Genomic DNA, 15,612 nt, shown 5'->3' with positions numbered 1-15,612 from the left:
AGCACGTGGGGCCAAGGGAGAGACCCGGCCCCAAAACTGCTGGAATCCCTCGGGCCACACTGGGGAGCTTCTTGGGCCGCAGATGGCCCATGGGCAGGGAGTTTGAGATCCCTGGTTTAAGTGATGCATAAGCACTTGTACCGACCTTCTGCACAGAGATGAAATTCACCCACTTCTAGCAATTCACTCTTCTCTGCCGCAAAGGGCAAGTTTTAACTCTTGCTTTAATCTGTTTCACTTTGCAGGTTCCAGGCTACGTCAACAGCCCACACTTGAATAGCCTGTTTGCCAGACAGGTGGAAATACAAATATCTAGCGCTTTATTCACTCGATAACTTATGCAAACTGATCCCAAACTTCAATTTTTTTTTTACATGTTTTCTCAGCATCTAATAAGTTTTTCATTGAAAGTGCAATGTGGGTTTTTTCTCTTTTTAATACTGAAAGTTCCCCTCCTAATAGCTCCCCCCCATGTGAATCCCAGCAGCTTGTGTTTTTGCTGTTGTTGTTGGGTTTTTTTCAGAGCCCTCTAACGCTATTCCTGATTTTAAGCACAGAAATAACAGCCAAGCACCAGGCTATTCGAGGGTGAAGAATGGAAAGACCAGCCCATGAAACTGTCAGAGCATCGCTTGGTTCCATCTTCGGTGGGAGGGGAAAGGACTTGGTCTTCAAGCTATACGATTTCCTCTCTGGAATTTGATCCAATTCAGGGGCTGATGATCAGGATTGCTGTCAGAGCAAAACACTCCCTTAACACCAACGTGTTCGGTTTAACTGGTCTTTAATAGCTCCAGAAGATATTCATGTCAGTGGCTCTAGGCAACTTAATTAGCCGAGCTTTAAGATGCGAATATTCATGGGCGACGGAGGGCCTAGTTGTTAGGGAGGGGAACTCCTGAGTGCTAGTCATGCCTTTGATGCAGATTCCTCTTGCAGTTTGGTCTTAAGTGCTTTCCTGAGTCAAGGCCTTAGGCCTACATTTTAAAAGGTCTCCACTCATTTTGGGTGCCCAACTTGAAGGCCCCTCGGGCTGATTTTCACAGGTGCCAAGTTTCTAGAGTTTGGGGGCATGGCCCAGCTGAAAATCAGGATCTTGGTGTTACAAGTTGAGCACCCAAAATTAGCGGACTATTTTCAAAAGGGTGGCTTCCCTGCCTCAGTTTCCCCAGCTCGTAACAACGTGCCTACCTCACAGGGATGTTGTGAAGATTAGCATTCTGCAAAGAGCTGTTTGTGCTATATAACAGGACTATTAGAAGAAATGGATTTACCCAGTAGTCTTGATGCTTCTTCAGGTGCACGATGAAATGCACAACACAGCAATCAATAGCGTACTTAGGACATGTTAATGGCCAAGATCTTCAGAACTGAATAGTGATCTTCAGGGCCTCCGTTTGGAGACACCTTAATGTGGCTTGATTTTCAGAAAGTGAGGCACACCTCTGAAAAACAGCCCCCCTAAAGTCCCAAGTCACTTTTGAACAACTTTGGCCTGCAGCTTTAAGACCTGTCTCATGCAGTGTGTGGAACACTTTTCTGTAACTAGACCAGTCCTGTAAGAGGTGGTACACATAAACTACTGTCATAGTTGAAAGGGGATCTTCCTCCATATTTCTGTTAGAGATGCCAGTGTGGTACAAACACACACATGCGTGGTTTTTTAGTTTTGGTTTTAAGACAGAAAACTAGTTTAGAAGAGGCCTCAGCTATATCTCCGCTATACTGTCCTAATAATGCGTAAATAGACAATGGCCCCGGAGACAAATTCCTAAAGGTGAATCGCCTAGCAATGATTCAGTATCACCCCGGAAACACATCTGAAGAATTACGGTTACTACTTGTTTCTGATTGAGGTGTCCTCCAGGAGAGAGCATCGATCTTCATGAAACTGTACCTGCAATACATTTCCTCTAAAATGTACCCATGCCAGCAGGAACTGGTCCCATCCAAAGTCACTGTGGATACAGTCATTGTTGTTCTTTTAAGGCCCAGTCCAAAGCCTGTTGATGGAAAGAAGAGCATTGGCTTCAAGGAGCAATGGAGCAGGCCTGTAATATGTGACCATAAAGTTTTCAATAATAAGTGAGGGATAAGGCAGACACTGCCTGCTGCGACGATTCCAACACATCCACAGCCAGGGGGAATAAGGGCGCTTTGAGGGTGACTCACTCTGCAGTCCCAGAGCATACTTCACTTAGTCTCTTCAAAGAGTTCGTCTCTAGATCTCTTCCCCTACGTCCGCCTTTGAAGCTAGTCGCCTGGTACATTCCCCAGAAGAGCAAGCAGCTGATTTGTCTTTTATCTACGGGGGGCACTGCTCCCCCCGGCTTACAGGCAATGGGCCCAATTCATCTCTTTACTGGAGTAACTCCCATTGAGCTCAGTGCAGTAACGCTTGATTTATGACCATACACGTGAGAGCAGGAGCTGCCCAGGGTGTAAGCCGGCAGAGGATTTGGTCCATAGCTTTACAAAGCAGGATGTCTCCCATAAGGTGAAGGACTAAATCTTGGAACAGCAAATGAATTATTGGGGCCTGAGTGGATGTGCAGCTAACAGTCACTACAGCTCTGTTTCAGGATTCCCATCAAAGAGAGTGGCAGTCAGTTATTGCTACAGTGGACAAGAGCTGCTATGGTTGGTACAGAGGATAAACATCAGTGTGGTTTACTAAGTGGCTTGGATTGAGGAGTATCCAAGGCCTGCAGAGCTTGCTAGCCCCACCTTTAAACAGCCTTGTTTTGTGAAGGGCCAGATGGCTTGGAGGACCTGGTAATGGGATACAGCGCTTTTTTAAATTCTAGGCTGCTCCTGCAAATTCAGCCCGTATCAGTAGCCACGGAAAGCTATCGATAGCCATCTGACAGCTGTTTGGTGAGTCTCCGCCTCAGTGACACACAAGCTGCTACTGCGATTGCTGGTAGTCTCTACAGCAAGGCCAAGGTTTGGATGCGCTATGGCAACTGGATTCCCCTCTAGAGCAGAGTGAAAGACGCTAGCTGGGCTATGTGTCGTGGGAAGCTTGCCTGGCTACTGCCCCAGCGGGAGGGAAGATGTTGGTCTCCAAAGGTCTCAGTCTGGTGCCTTTTATCAGCATTAAATTCACCCCAAAATTAGGAAAAATAATGCGTCGGGAACTGTAGGTGCTCACAGTTGACTTAATGTTTCATATTGTATGTCCCAACATGCTTGTGGATTAGTAAATTGCAACCACACCTCTTTGTGTATTATTGCTTAGCTATATACATGCACACTGTGGTCAAAAGTGAGATGGAAACTGTGTATTGCAGTCTCTGTTTCTGCTTCACGTGCTAGGCTCTTTTTGCCAGTTTATGAAAAGTTTTAGGCCTCATTTGCATTGAAAGCAGAAGATATTCTGGATGAAGCTGTGAAAGCTGACCTATGGAGCTAAATCAGTTCTTCTGCAGAAAGCTAGTCCATGCTCTTCCACTCGTTTTCCTCCTGTAACGTGTTGCTTTCCTTGGTATTTTATATATGAACTGCAGATGCTGATTCAGTTTTTCCAAAACCTGATACTAAAACCTTTTTGTGCTATCCTGAGGGTGTGTGTCTTTAAACTGCCAAATGCATTTGTTGACATGGAACAGTTTGTCAAAAGGGGGATGCTGCCATCCTTTCTATGAGCACATACTGAGGTAGAGGGGTGTGTGGGTGTGTGTGTTTTGGGGGGTGGGGAGGGGTGTTAAATGGTTTGCTCTGAACTGGAGTCTGTTTGATGTACAGTTAAGATCCTGATAGTCTCTGCATTTTATTTTTTTTAGTCCTGTTTGTACATTGAAAGCTTAAAAACTTGCATAAAACTACTGTTTAGCTCAGGCTCTGAAGGCCTGTTGCAAAAGCATCTCGTTAGCTTGCTACTGTTCCTACAAAGTGAAGGGGCATTATTGGTCAGCATGCCAGGTTCCAGTCAGAGGAACAAGCACTCCTCTTTTATATTAGTGGAAATGCAGAGTGCCTCCAGCTAACTCAGTGTAAATCCAGAATAACACCGCTGGCAACACTGAATTTACACTAGTTAGTTTAAATGAGGGCAGAACCTGGCCTTGAATTGGTGACATTTCACACAACAGAGTAGGAAACACACCATTTTGTTTACTGCAAAATGCGCATCTATTTTTGCAAGCTTTCAGAAGAAGATTTTAACTGCCAGTTGCAAACTGATCTCGATCACATAGGTGCAAATCTGGCATCTGACTCCAGAAGAGTTGCTCCAGGTATACCCCGCTGACAGAAATCAAATGTGGCCCTGTGACTTTTTTAAAAAAATCACTGTCAGGTTAAATCATATTTTAAAACCTCACAAAATAAATTTCTGTATTGTTAGATGATTGTAACTGGGGGAAAAAAAATTAAAAGTCAAGTTCACCTTTCACTATTTATGTAGTTTTGATTACTTTGTATGTTTTTCTCAGCTTTGACAGTGAAAATAGGTCATTTTCCCCTTTTGGTTTCTAGTCAGTTTCAGTTTTATGTTCACCACCACTAGCGCAACACTGCAGTGTTTTGCAACCCAAATACTGCAGGGGGATGTAATGTTTGTGTGGTGGTTTTTGTTTTTAAATTTTATTTTCTACCTACAAGTGGATATTGGTTTATAAAAGCTTGTTTTTAAACAAAACTTGAGTTTGGGATCCCAATTTGACCTGACAGGTCACTATTAAATGAAAATCATTCCTTCCCTACCAACCTCTCTGGGCCATGGTATCAGTGCAAAACCCTTTCTTCCCATGCTCTGCATGTCTGTTTGCGTTGAGAAACAAAATAAGGACCAATATTCTGCAGTCCTTAATCGAACCAAACTTCCACTGACGTTAACAAGCACCCTGCTCTTACTGGAGTCCAGGGCCAAATGTGATACACTCATTTTAAGGCCCTGCCCCTGCCCCATCGAAGTCAATGGGAGTCTTGCCACTGGGAACAAGCTTTGGCACTAAAGGCCTGAAGCCACAGGAGGCAGGAGGGGCCTGATTCTCTGTTGTCCTGCATGTTGTGTGCTCATTTACATGAATGCAAATATTGCCAAACAGAATGGCAGTGACTTTACATGGTTTAAATAACTGCACATCAGGCAGGATGATGGAGAATGATGAGGACATTTCTTCACACATGACTAGGAGGCAGCAAGGAACCTGTACTTTGTGCATTTATTTATCCTCAAGAGTTTCCTAATGAGCAGAAGCAATTGGGGCAAATCAAATGCAAAAGAGATCTGGAACAGTCTTAGGCAGGATAAAATAATCCTGAAAAACAACCATCTCATTCAATGCTGCAGAAGCCTGACGGCTTTCTCTGCTCTGCCAAATCCTCTCTTTGCTGAAAGAGTTCTGGCAAAGGCCATTTCTCTTTTACTTCCTGGCTGTTTTGGAGAACAGGGTCCCTGATCTCCATCACTTGAGTGCCCCAAATTCCCATGGAAGTTTGGGGTGTGCAAGAAATGAAGAATCTGTGGTTTTTTGTTTTTTGTTTTTTTAAGGCACAAGCAAAAAAAAATAAATATGGCAGACTGGGTAAGAAGGAGGGAATCTATTCAAATGCTTTGCTGCATGAACCGACTCAGCCCTCATACATTTGGAAAAGATCAACTGTTGGCAAAGGGGGGGGGGGAAGCGCAGGACTTATCGCAAGAATCTGGCTCAGTTTTCCAATAACTTGATTTTTAAATAAGTAAAATTCTAGCTCCTGCACAAACTATGGATTTCACAGCTGGCCTGTTGAAAACAACCGCTTTGATGGAATAGCTGGGCTATTCTGATGTTGTTACCTAAACTTTTTTTTTTTTAAAGCAAGAAACGCATTGCGTATAAAAAGGTATCACCGTGCTAAAGAAACTTAGCAATGGGAAGCCATAGCGCTAGCTATCTGGTGGATCCCTCTTACAATAAATCCACATACACTGAAATGTATTTATTGTAATAATCTCTGCTGTACTGAGACACTGTTGTAGAGAACTTACAATTATATTCTGCTGTGCAAAAGGGTTTTATGGGGGTGGGGGAGTGTCTGTGGAACAGTTGTAGAGAAATATCCTTTTTCTCTTTTACACACCTTAGCTTTTCCTACACATTGTGTGTTTTGAAAGTAAAATAAAATTCAAAGATTTTGTCTGACTACTTGTATGAAAATAGAGACTCTCATGTTTTGTGACGTGGAAGGTTGGAATGTCCCTTTGTGTGTCTCTCCTCTTCCCCCCCCCCCTTAAAAATAAAATCTAACTCTGTTCCATAATTTTCAATTCCTACTATGAAATATTTATACAGAACATAAGCTGCCCAGGAGTATGAAAAAGGTGGCATTCTCATTCATGAAAGATTCATCATCTCAGCTTCCCCTACCTGCTACTCACTGCAGATTGACCCACAAACTACTTGGTCTGGTAAATCTAAATTAAATCAAGGACTGTGTTTTTGACTGGCATAGGCTGTAAAAGGGAGGCTGCTACGCAGGGTAGCTTTCTAGACCAGAGCAAATACAGTAGAACTTCAGAGTTACGAACATCTTGGGAATGGAGGTAAGAAAAATGCTGCTTTCCTTTTTTTTTTTTTTTTATAGTAGATTACATGATGACTTAACACAGTACTGTACTGAATTTTTCTTTTTTTGGTCTCTGCTGCTGCCTGATTGCATACTTCCAGTTCCAAATGAGGTGTGTGGTTGACTGATCAATTTGTAACTCTCTGAGATTCTACTGTATAATGAGCTTGAAGACCACCCCTTGTTCATTTCATTATTTAGTTTAGTAGTGGCACCATTAACCATGCTAACTATATAAAACCACAATTTTTATCAACAAAAAGGCTCAATGCCGTGTTGCTGAGCGGCAACCCAATAGTTCCTAAGTGAGTTGTTCCAATGGTGAAATACCTAGTGTTAAAAATTTGCAACTTATTTCTAGTCTGATACACAATGGGATTTCTTTAGATGATAAATGGAGCAGCATGTTGCTAATTCCTACCTAAGGCAGTTGCATCAGATATGGAAGTGGGTGGGGAATCAGATTAATAAATAGAAGTGCCATAAAATAACATCTAGACCTTCAAACCATTTTGTTCTCTTCCTGGCAGCAAACATTTCCTGCTCTATCATATTAGCATCCACTTCCCCTGTTGGATTTTTGAAAGATATGATCTATCAAGTAGCACACATTTGCATGCAATGTTTTTTAAACAAGTGTACCTTGAAAAGTCTAGTACTGTTGGCTGTGAATTACTGGAGCTGATTAGGGAGTCCATTAACTGCATGCAGTTAATGGACTCCCTAAACTCTTCATACTGCTAGCTAAAATCAAGGTGAGGTCAGAATTAGGCCCTTGATCTATTAGGAAAGGATTAAAATGTTTGTGATAACCTGTGCCAGTTTCAACTGTGTTTTCTCTTTACTTTTATGGTTAATAGGTCCGGACTATTAACGCTTTACCAACAGCAATGATACTGGCATGCTTGCAACTTAAAGTGACAATGGTCAAGTTAGGAAGCTCCAAAATTTGACCTTTTGCCCTGTATTTAAATTTGATACCAAGAACTCAGGAGCAGCCCTATAACAACACTTCCATTGATGCTTCTGTTTTGTGTTGGTGCAATTGGCAGTAACTCCCCTGTGTTTAAGTAACAATCCTTTGATCTCAGCTTTTATAGCTTTAAAAAGAAATCTATTACTAACTGTTATGTTCACTAGAGGCAAAATCAATTTCGTTCAGGCAGGGGACCAGACTAGATGGTCTAAAAGGGCTTTTTCAGATCTACCTGCTGAAAACTTTTCACCTTTAGCAACTGCCTATTTCAAAGCGAGGGGGAAGACTACCTTTTGCCTGTGTTCTAGCTTAGCTACGGTATCTGAGCACTTCACGCTGTTTAATGTATTTATCCTCACACCACCTGTGAGGTAGGGCAGTCCCATTGTACAAATGGGGAATTGAGGTACTGAGAGGCTAAGGGCCATGTCTGTAGCAAAGGAGGGACTTGAAGATATGTCTTCTAAGTCCCAGTCTAGCACCCTATGCACTGCCGCATCTGTGTTCTCTCTTGGGGGGGGGGGGGTGAGGAAAGCAATTGGGGTACAGTGGCACTACCAACCTCCCTTTGTCCAGGTCATCGTGGCTTCTCTTGTTCAAGCGTGCCTCAGAACAGGGGCTGAAATGACACTCACCTTTAGAAACAATGGACTTTCCCACTAAAGCACAGGAGTAGATACTGATTTGTAAAGAGCATTTACTATAAATTTCATTTGAGGCACTGGCACGATTAATTGCTATTGCCAACTGCTGATAACAGAGACTGCAGCTGCTTAACCTTGAATACGGAGTTCATCTTCAGCTGTGTTCCTAGAGAAGAAAGAAAATCAATTAAAAAGCATTCTTAGCTTGCTAATCGACAAAACTATGTATGTTTTATTGCCATAGAATAATCACATATTAACAGCCATGCTGGCTCAGACCAATGGTCCATCTAGCCCACTATCCTGTCTTCTAACAGTGGTTGGTGTCCGATTCTTCAGAGGAAATGAACAGATCAGGGCAAGTTTGAGTGATCCATCCCTGTCATTGGGTGCCAGCTTCTGGCAGTTGGAGATTTAGGGACACCTGGGGCATGGGGTTGCATCCCCCTGACCATCTTGACTAAACAGCTAAGTTTATGGAGGAGAGGTTTATCAATGGCCACTTCTTTTTTGAACCCAGTTGTACTTTTGGCCTTTACAACATCACCTGGCACCAATATTTAATTCACATATAAATATTATCTCTGCCCATCACAGATGCATGTTCATATAAAAAATTCAGGAAGGCCTGAGTCTCATTTGACTAAGGTCCATTTGTATCCCTCCAGCAGTGAAAATGGGCTTTAAAGGAGTTGTAAATCAGGCCCTAACTGTGTGTTCATAGCTACACCATATGGTGCCCCTTTCACTTTACACAATAACAACATTAGACTCTAGACTTCTTAAACAGCTTAACGTTTGCATGCCTACAACAGTCTAGGAGGTGGAACACAAATACCTGATCCCTAGGGTCAGCAAATTTTGGTGAGTTTTAATAAAAAACAGACATTGTCCAGAGATTATGTAATGGCCATGTTCAGAAATTTAAAAATAAATAGGCCCTGATCCTGCAAACATTTATGCTGGTTGTCCTGTTAAACAAATGCATAGTGTTTCTAGGGTGAGGCCTGCAGCATCTCAGAAATGTGGTCTGCAGAAACTTATGCCCATTATAAGTAGCTTCAACAACTGAAATGAATCAGGAGTAACAAGGCTGGATTGCTTTTACTCTGCCCTCATTCCTGCAGACACCCACCAAAGTGAAAAATGACTGCCTACAATGAGGCCCATTACTATTAACAGCTCAAAGAGTATTGATTCCACTTCTTGCCTGTACTGTACAGAATATATTGACAGTCGTCATAGCAAAGCAGGCCAATGCCTGGTGATCTCACAGGTTAACCACGAAAGTAGTTGAATCCACCATTGGACCTGGTAGAAATTCTTGTTTCAAGCTGTCGTTTCCCCTCTATTTTAAATGTGTCATTTGTTCAGCACGCTGATGTACTCATGGCTGCACAGTACACAGGCACCCCTTACCTCAAAGCACTTCTGTAACACACTGGCAAGAGTAGCATGTCATACCTCCCTTTAGTGGATGATCCCCTAGGGCAGTATTTCCCAAACTTGGGACGCCGCTTGTGCAGGGAAAGCCCCTGGCAGGCCAAGCCGGTTTGTTTACCTGCCGCGTCCGCAGGTTCGGACGATCGTGGCTCCCACTGGCCGCGGTTCGCTGCTCCAAGCCAATGGAAGCTGCGGGAAGCAGCGGCCAGTATGTCCCTCGGCCCATGCCGCTTCCAGCAGCTCCCATTGGCCTGGAGCAGCGAACCGCAGCCCATGCTGCTTCCAGCAGCTCCCATTGGCCTGAAGCAGCAAACCGCGGCCCATGCCGCTTCCAGCAGCTCCCGTTGGCCTGAAGCAGCGAACCGCAGCCAGTGGGAGCTGCGATCGGCCGAACCTGTGGACACAGCAGGTAAACAAATCAGCCCGGCCCGCCAGGGCCTTTCCCTGCACAAGCGGTGTCCCAAGTTTGGGAAACACTGCCCTAGAGGATAGCAGCCTATTACTGCTACTGGCTAATAGATTAGCTCAGAGAGAGAGATGCCGAAGTGCTGAAGCCTGCTAATGACCCATGGGTGGAGGCAGGGTCATTTACACTTAGAATCTGAAAGATTCAGGGATGACAGGATGCATTGGGAAACTCAGAGGTGGAAATATTTTAGCAGGTTGATTAAAAGATGATTTAGTGCCCATAAAATGCCTTGTAAGATGCGCATCCTGACACCCAGAACCCCAGTCCATCCATCCCTGGACTCCGTGGCTGTGTGCTCCCAAACTCCCAGCACATGCCTCCTGGATATCCTGCCTGTGCTTCCCTGCACTCCCAGACCATGCAGCCTGTATACCTTGTCCATGACCCTCCATTCCACACCTGTCCTAGGGCCATGTGACAGCGCCAGCCCATCCTCACCTCGAGCTGGGAGGCCTTTCGGATGCTCTTCCATAGCTCCTTGAGCTCCATGCGGACTCGCATCCAGAAGCGCCGAGCCTGGCGGTACCGGGCCCGCCGGACGTCCCTGACGGCGCACAGGTAGGGATTGGGGGCATCGCAGGTCACCTTGGCATGGTCACACTCACGGTGCTTGTGGCTGCACTTGCAGTGGCCATAGCTGCAAGCCACGCGCTGGAAGCGCAGGGAATTGTAGTTGTCCAGATCTAGCTGCAGCCCAGGCACTGTGTAGACAATGTCCCGCACCCGGGACATGCTACCCATCTCACAGTTGCAATACCATTTGCTCCACGCCAGCCACTTGTAGCGGGTGTCTCCCACGCCGATCACGCCTCCAGAGCCCGTGGTGTTGCTCAGGATACCGTTGCCCGGGGTGACCTCAGACCCTCCGTTGCTGCCGGCAATGACCTCATACTCTACACCGTTGGCTGTGGTGAACTCATAACCTACACCGTTGCCCGGGGTGACCACTTTCTTGCTTGAGACCTCCAGCGTGTGCCCACCAACCTCGGCTGTGGTCATGGTGGCCCTAGCCAAGGCGTCAGAGAGCGTCGCCATGGCAGTCGGGGCTGTCCTGCCATTGATCATGGTGGAGGAGTGAGCGGTGGCTTTTTGGGGCTGGTCGCGCCCCCCTAGGACTTCAGCCAGGGCCATGGCCACCTGCAGGGCCAGGAGCAGCGCCAGGGCATGAGGGAGAGGCCCCATCATCATGTGGGGGGGGAAACCCCCCCCCCTTCCCACAGGCTCCTCTGGGAGGGGACTGGAGTACCTCACAGGGGATGGGGAGACTCCAGGGAGAGCTATGGGTGTGGGGACAGAGACACTCTGGCTTGGGGCACCCCAAGCCTCTGGGAGGGGTTATGGGGGGCAGAATATCACCCAGAAGGGCTCAGGCAGGTGGGGTGTGTGTGCAAGGGATCCCCCAGATTCTGGGGGGGGGGAGGTTGGCGCTCTCTCGAGGGGGGCTCAGGTTGTTGGAGGGCACAGGTGAGACCCCCCCCAGGAGGGCAGAGTGGCTCTTGTGGGGGGGGGGGAGACGGAGGGGACGCCAGGCCCCTGTGGCAGGCAGTCGCTCTCGGGGTGGGGTGGCTCAGGTAGCTGGGGCGCAGGGAGACCTCCCAGGAGGGCAGAGTGGGGAGACGGAGGGCGCCAGGCCCCTGTGGCAGGCAGTCGCTCTCTCGGGGCGGCTCAGGTAGCTGGGAGGGTGCCGGGAGACCCCAGGCCCCTGTGGGGGACAGAGTCTCGGGGGCACAGGGAGACCCCTGGGGGCAGAGGCTCGGGGCGCAGGTAGCTGGGGCGCAGGGAGACCCCAGGTCCCTGTGGGGTCGCTCTCGGGAGGGGGCCGGACTCCAACAAGCTGTTGCGGGGGGGGGGCGGTGCCTTCTCCAGGCTCCCGAGCGTCGTTCGAATTGGGGGGGGGGGGGCGCGGTGCGCGGGTCGTTGGCTGGGCGGGGCACGAGCCTGCCCCGGGAGGCGGCACGCGCCTACATTGCAAACCCTGCTGCAGCGGCCAGACCCGCCTGCCGCGCCGAGCGCCGGGGAGAAGGCGGCGGTTGCGCGTGTTTTGTATGTGGGCTGGTTGCATTGTGCCGGCCTAGCCCGGCAGCGCCGAGGAGGAGCCGGAGGCATTTGCTGCTTTGCAGGGCACGGAGGGGTTGGTTGCATTTTGCAGGACAGCACGCAGGTGGCCCGTGGGAGGGGGGGCGGTGACACACGTTTAGCCTGCTGCTCCGGCAGGAAGCCTGCATAATGCATTACCCCAGATGCAGGGTTGGCTTGGTGCCTGGACCAGAACGGGGCGGGGGGGGGGGGGCGCAGGATGGCATTTGGTCTGGAAGCGGGGCGGCTGGGAAGTTGTGGCTTTACGGGAAGGCCTGGGAGGGGCCTGGTGGATTTTTTTCAGGGGTCCCCGGCTGGGGGAGGGGGGGGGAGGGGAGGCAGACTTTCAAGGGATGCTGGGGGAGCACGGCAATGTAGCTGCCGCTCTACTGGAGGCCCTGGGGGGAGAAGGGGGTGCTGGCTTTGTTCACTTTGCTCTAACAGAGCAAGGAGTTCCAGAGGTTGACAGTGCGTTTTGTGAAAAAAAACTACTTTCTTGTGTTTGCTTTAAACTTGCTCCAGTGGTTTCCCCAGGAATTGAAATTGGGGGTGGGTGTTCGAATTTACATGGGGGGGGGGTGTCAGAACCAAAGAGATATGAATAAAGTACATGTTTTATTAGGATTATGCAAATTTAACATAAGAATAATGCAAGTTATACCATAACACATAACAGGTCTAGATTTCTAAAAAATATACATTAAAAAAAAAGTATTTAAATTGACTTTTGAAAAGTAAGCCATCATGGGGTAAAGAGGAAAGTCCTCTCATGGATCAGTAACTGGTTAAAAGATGGAAAACAAAGGGTAGGAATAAATTATCAGTTTTCAGAATGGAGAGAGATAAATAGTGGTATCCCTGAGGGGTCGGTACTGGGACCAGCGCTGTTCAACATATTCATAAATGATCTGGAAAAATGGGTAAACAGTGAGGTGGCAAAATTTGCAGGTGATACAAAACTATTCAAGATAGTTAAGTCCCAGGCAGACTGCGAAGAGCTACAAGGGGATCTCACAAAACTGGGTGACTGGGCAACAAAATGGCAAATTAAATTCAATGTTGATAAATGCAAAGTAATGCACATTGGAAAACAATCTCAACTATACATACAAAATGATGGCCTCTGAATTAGCTATTAACACTCAAGGAAGAGATCTTGGAGTCATTGTGGATACATCTCTGAAAACATCCACTCCATTTACAGCAACAGTCACAAAAGCAAACAATGCAAAGTATGCTCAGCATTTGAGCTGCTCTGCACAGAGCACATAGATGGACAAAAACATATGTGCATGTTACACTACATTCAAATAGAAACCAGCCCTATTCAAACATCAGTGCTGTCTGCCTGTGATAAGGGAGTACCACCATCTCATTGAGGTTTTTGCCTACACTAGAGTTTCTTAGTATCGCTGTCTTACAAACTCTCCTAGCGATGATGCAGCTTATACTTCTGCTGGGATAGTTTATAGCAGTTTCCTGAAGGGAATAAGCTATACAGGCACAAGGACTTGGTCTATCTGCGTTTAGACTAGGGCTTTTGCTGGCAGAGCTGTGTCGGCTGGGGTGTAGTTTTTTCCCTGCACTCCTGACATTAGGTACGCTGGCAAAAATTTAAAGTGGAGACCAGGCCTTAGTGGGTTTTTCAAAAAACATGGTGAAGAGCAGCAGAGACCCTGGGGAGAATGAGTGCGGAGCAGGGCACTGGGGGAGCAGGGGGCAGATTGCAGGGGGAAGAGGGCAGGAAGCCAACAGAAGTAGACCTGCGGTGAAATCCCAACATGGAGGGGACAGCTGTCTTGTCTCTGATGGGTTAATGTAATTTATTATGTACGGAGTGCAGTAAGGTGCAGGTCTCTGTCCCTAGTAGCTTGCAATCTAAGACCTGGGGTGTACAGAGTTTTTGTGCTGATAATATAATTATGTCAGGAGTATAATTTTTTTACTGCTATCATCATAGTAGTACAAGCCGTAGTGTGGCCACAGGCAGACTGGTATAGAGCTGCCGTATATGGGGATCGTGTATTCCCCTTCCTGCACAGGAACAAGGCCAGCTCTACAGTCAAAGTTAAGTCACCCACAGCTCCGTTGCTCAGGGGCGTGAAAAATCCACCCTGCTGAGTGGCGTAGTTAAGCTGATATAGCCCCAGCTGTAGATGGCTTTAGAGCAAGAGAAAAATTCTTCCATAGACTTAGCTACCGCCTCTCTCAGGGATGGGGATTAACTGCGCCGCCGAGACAACCTCTCCTGTCGCTGTAGTGTCTACACCAAAGTGCTCCACAAAGCATTTGTAGAGTAGACAAGCCCCCTTCTGGGATAGTTAAAGCGCTACAACTTATGTTTCTATACAATGGTACCAGTCCCAGAATGACCTCTGCATGGCCAGACCCACACAGTGCCCCAGTGACTGGGGGCTCTGCACAGAGCTCATTGCAGGACTGGTGTCTAAGGCCATGGCCCTGCAAACACTAATGAACACAGTTAATCTAACATAAGAACGGCCCTACTGGGTCAGACCAAAGATCCATCTAGCCAACAGTGGCTAATGCCAGGTGCCCCAGAGGGAATGAACAGAACAGGGAATCATCACGTGATCCATCCCCTGTCACTCATTCCCAGTTTCCGGCAACAATTGCGGATATCAGCAGTTGCTGTTGTGATGGCAGGGAGGATGCCTGGGTTTTAAGTCCAGCTTGCCGTGTGATCTGAGGAAGGGGAGCCAGGACGTGATTTTTAAGAGTTAGCAAAGTCCCCCACTGTTGCATGAGAAACACAGAGTTCAGAACAGGTATGAGGGCTGGCCACTCTCTACAATACGCTCCACTTTTGCTGCTTTCTTCCCAGCCACTGACCCCAAGGAGTTGGGCTACACCTGTTGATCACTTCTGCCCGTGGCCCAGAGCTTTGAAAATGCCACCTGGCCACCGGTGTTGACAGAGAAACTGGGCCAAGGAGCCAGACATGCATCCAGTCACTTTACAAAAATGAAATAAACATCCAAACTTGGTACAATAAATACAGCGCCCGTAGCGTCGGCGCTAAAACGCATCCGCGTGTGAATGTGCAAACAGTGCAAGCACCAGGCCGCGCAAGAGCCTTTTCAAAATAGTTACTGCAGTGCCATGGGGGCTGTCCAGCTGTGCAGCATGTGTCTGCCATGCTCTGGGAGGGATAGGATGGGAGGGATGGTACCCAGCCTCTCAGGGGAAGGGAGTGCCATCTGCTGCGCTCAGGAAACCCCCTCCAGCTTACCCCAGACAATAGGTACGTCTACGCTGCAATAAAAGACCCGCAGCACGGCTATGGCTGGCCCAGATTGGCTGATTCGGGTTCGGGGGGTTAAAAATTGCAGGGTAGATGTGTGGGCGTGGACTGGAGCCCGGGCTCCAAGACCCCCGTGCGGGTCCAATCAGGCCTATCGAGAGAAATTTGGAGCCCCGGCCCATCA

The 15,612-nt window shown here is 47.5% G+C and overlaps 2 protein-coding genes across 3 annotated transcripts in view; one reads left to right on the top strand and one right to left on the bottom strand.

Moving 5' to 3' along the window:
- CDC42SE1 (CDC42 small effector 1) overlaps positions 1-6,131 on the top strand; it is a 54,279-nt gene extending 48,148 nt beyond the window's left edge. For both annotated transcript variants that reach the window (XM_039512365.1, XM_039512366.1), the window contains exon 5: positions 246-6,131. The gene's annotated coding sequence lies outside the window, so the exon portion shown is untranslated. The remainder of the gene's footprint in view (positions 1-245) is intronic.
- Positions 6,132-8,211: 2,080 nt separating this feature from the next.
- Positions 8,212-11,641, bottom strand: C24H1orf56 (chromosome 24 C1orf56 homolog). Its single transcript, XM_039513398.1, has 2 exons — positions 10,526-11,641; positions 8,212-8,341 (listed from the first exon to the last, which is right to left on the bottom strand). The coding sequence occupies exons 1-2, from the start codon at positions 11,273-11,275 to the stop codon at positions 8,330-8,332; spliced, it is 762 nt and encodes a 253-aa protein (XP_039369332.1). The 5' UTR covers positions 11,276-11,641; the 3' UTR covers positions 8,212-8,329.
- Positions 11,642-15,612: the final 3,971 nt, after the last annotated feature.

This window comes from Mauremys reevesii, linkage group 24 (genome assembly GCF_016161935.1).
Source record: "Mauremys reevesii isolate NIE-2019 linkage group 24, ASM1616193v1, whole genome shotgun sequence".
In the NCBI taxonomy this organism is placed as follows: Eukaryota; Metazoa; Chordata; order Testudines; family Geoemydidae; genus Mauremys; species Mauremys reevesii.
The sequence above is the reverse complement of the archived record's forward strand: the minus strand, read 5'-3'. Positions and strand labels throughout refer to the sequence as shown.

Bases quoted from the DNA above. Each gene is read 5' to 3' on its own strand.
- C24H1orf56 (XM_039513398.1), bottom strand. From the start codon at position 11,275: ATGATGATGGGGCCTCTCCCTCATGCCCTGGCGCTGCTCCTGGCCCTG.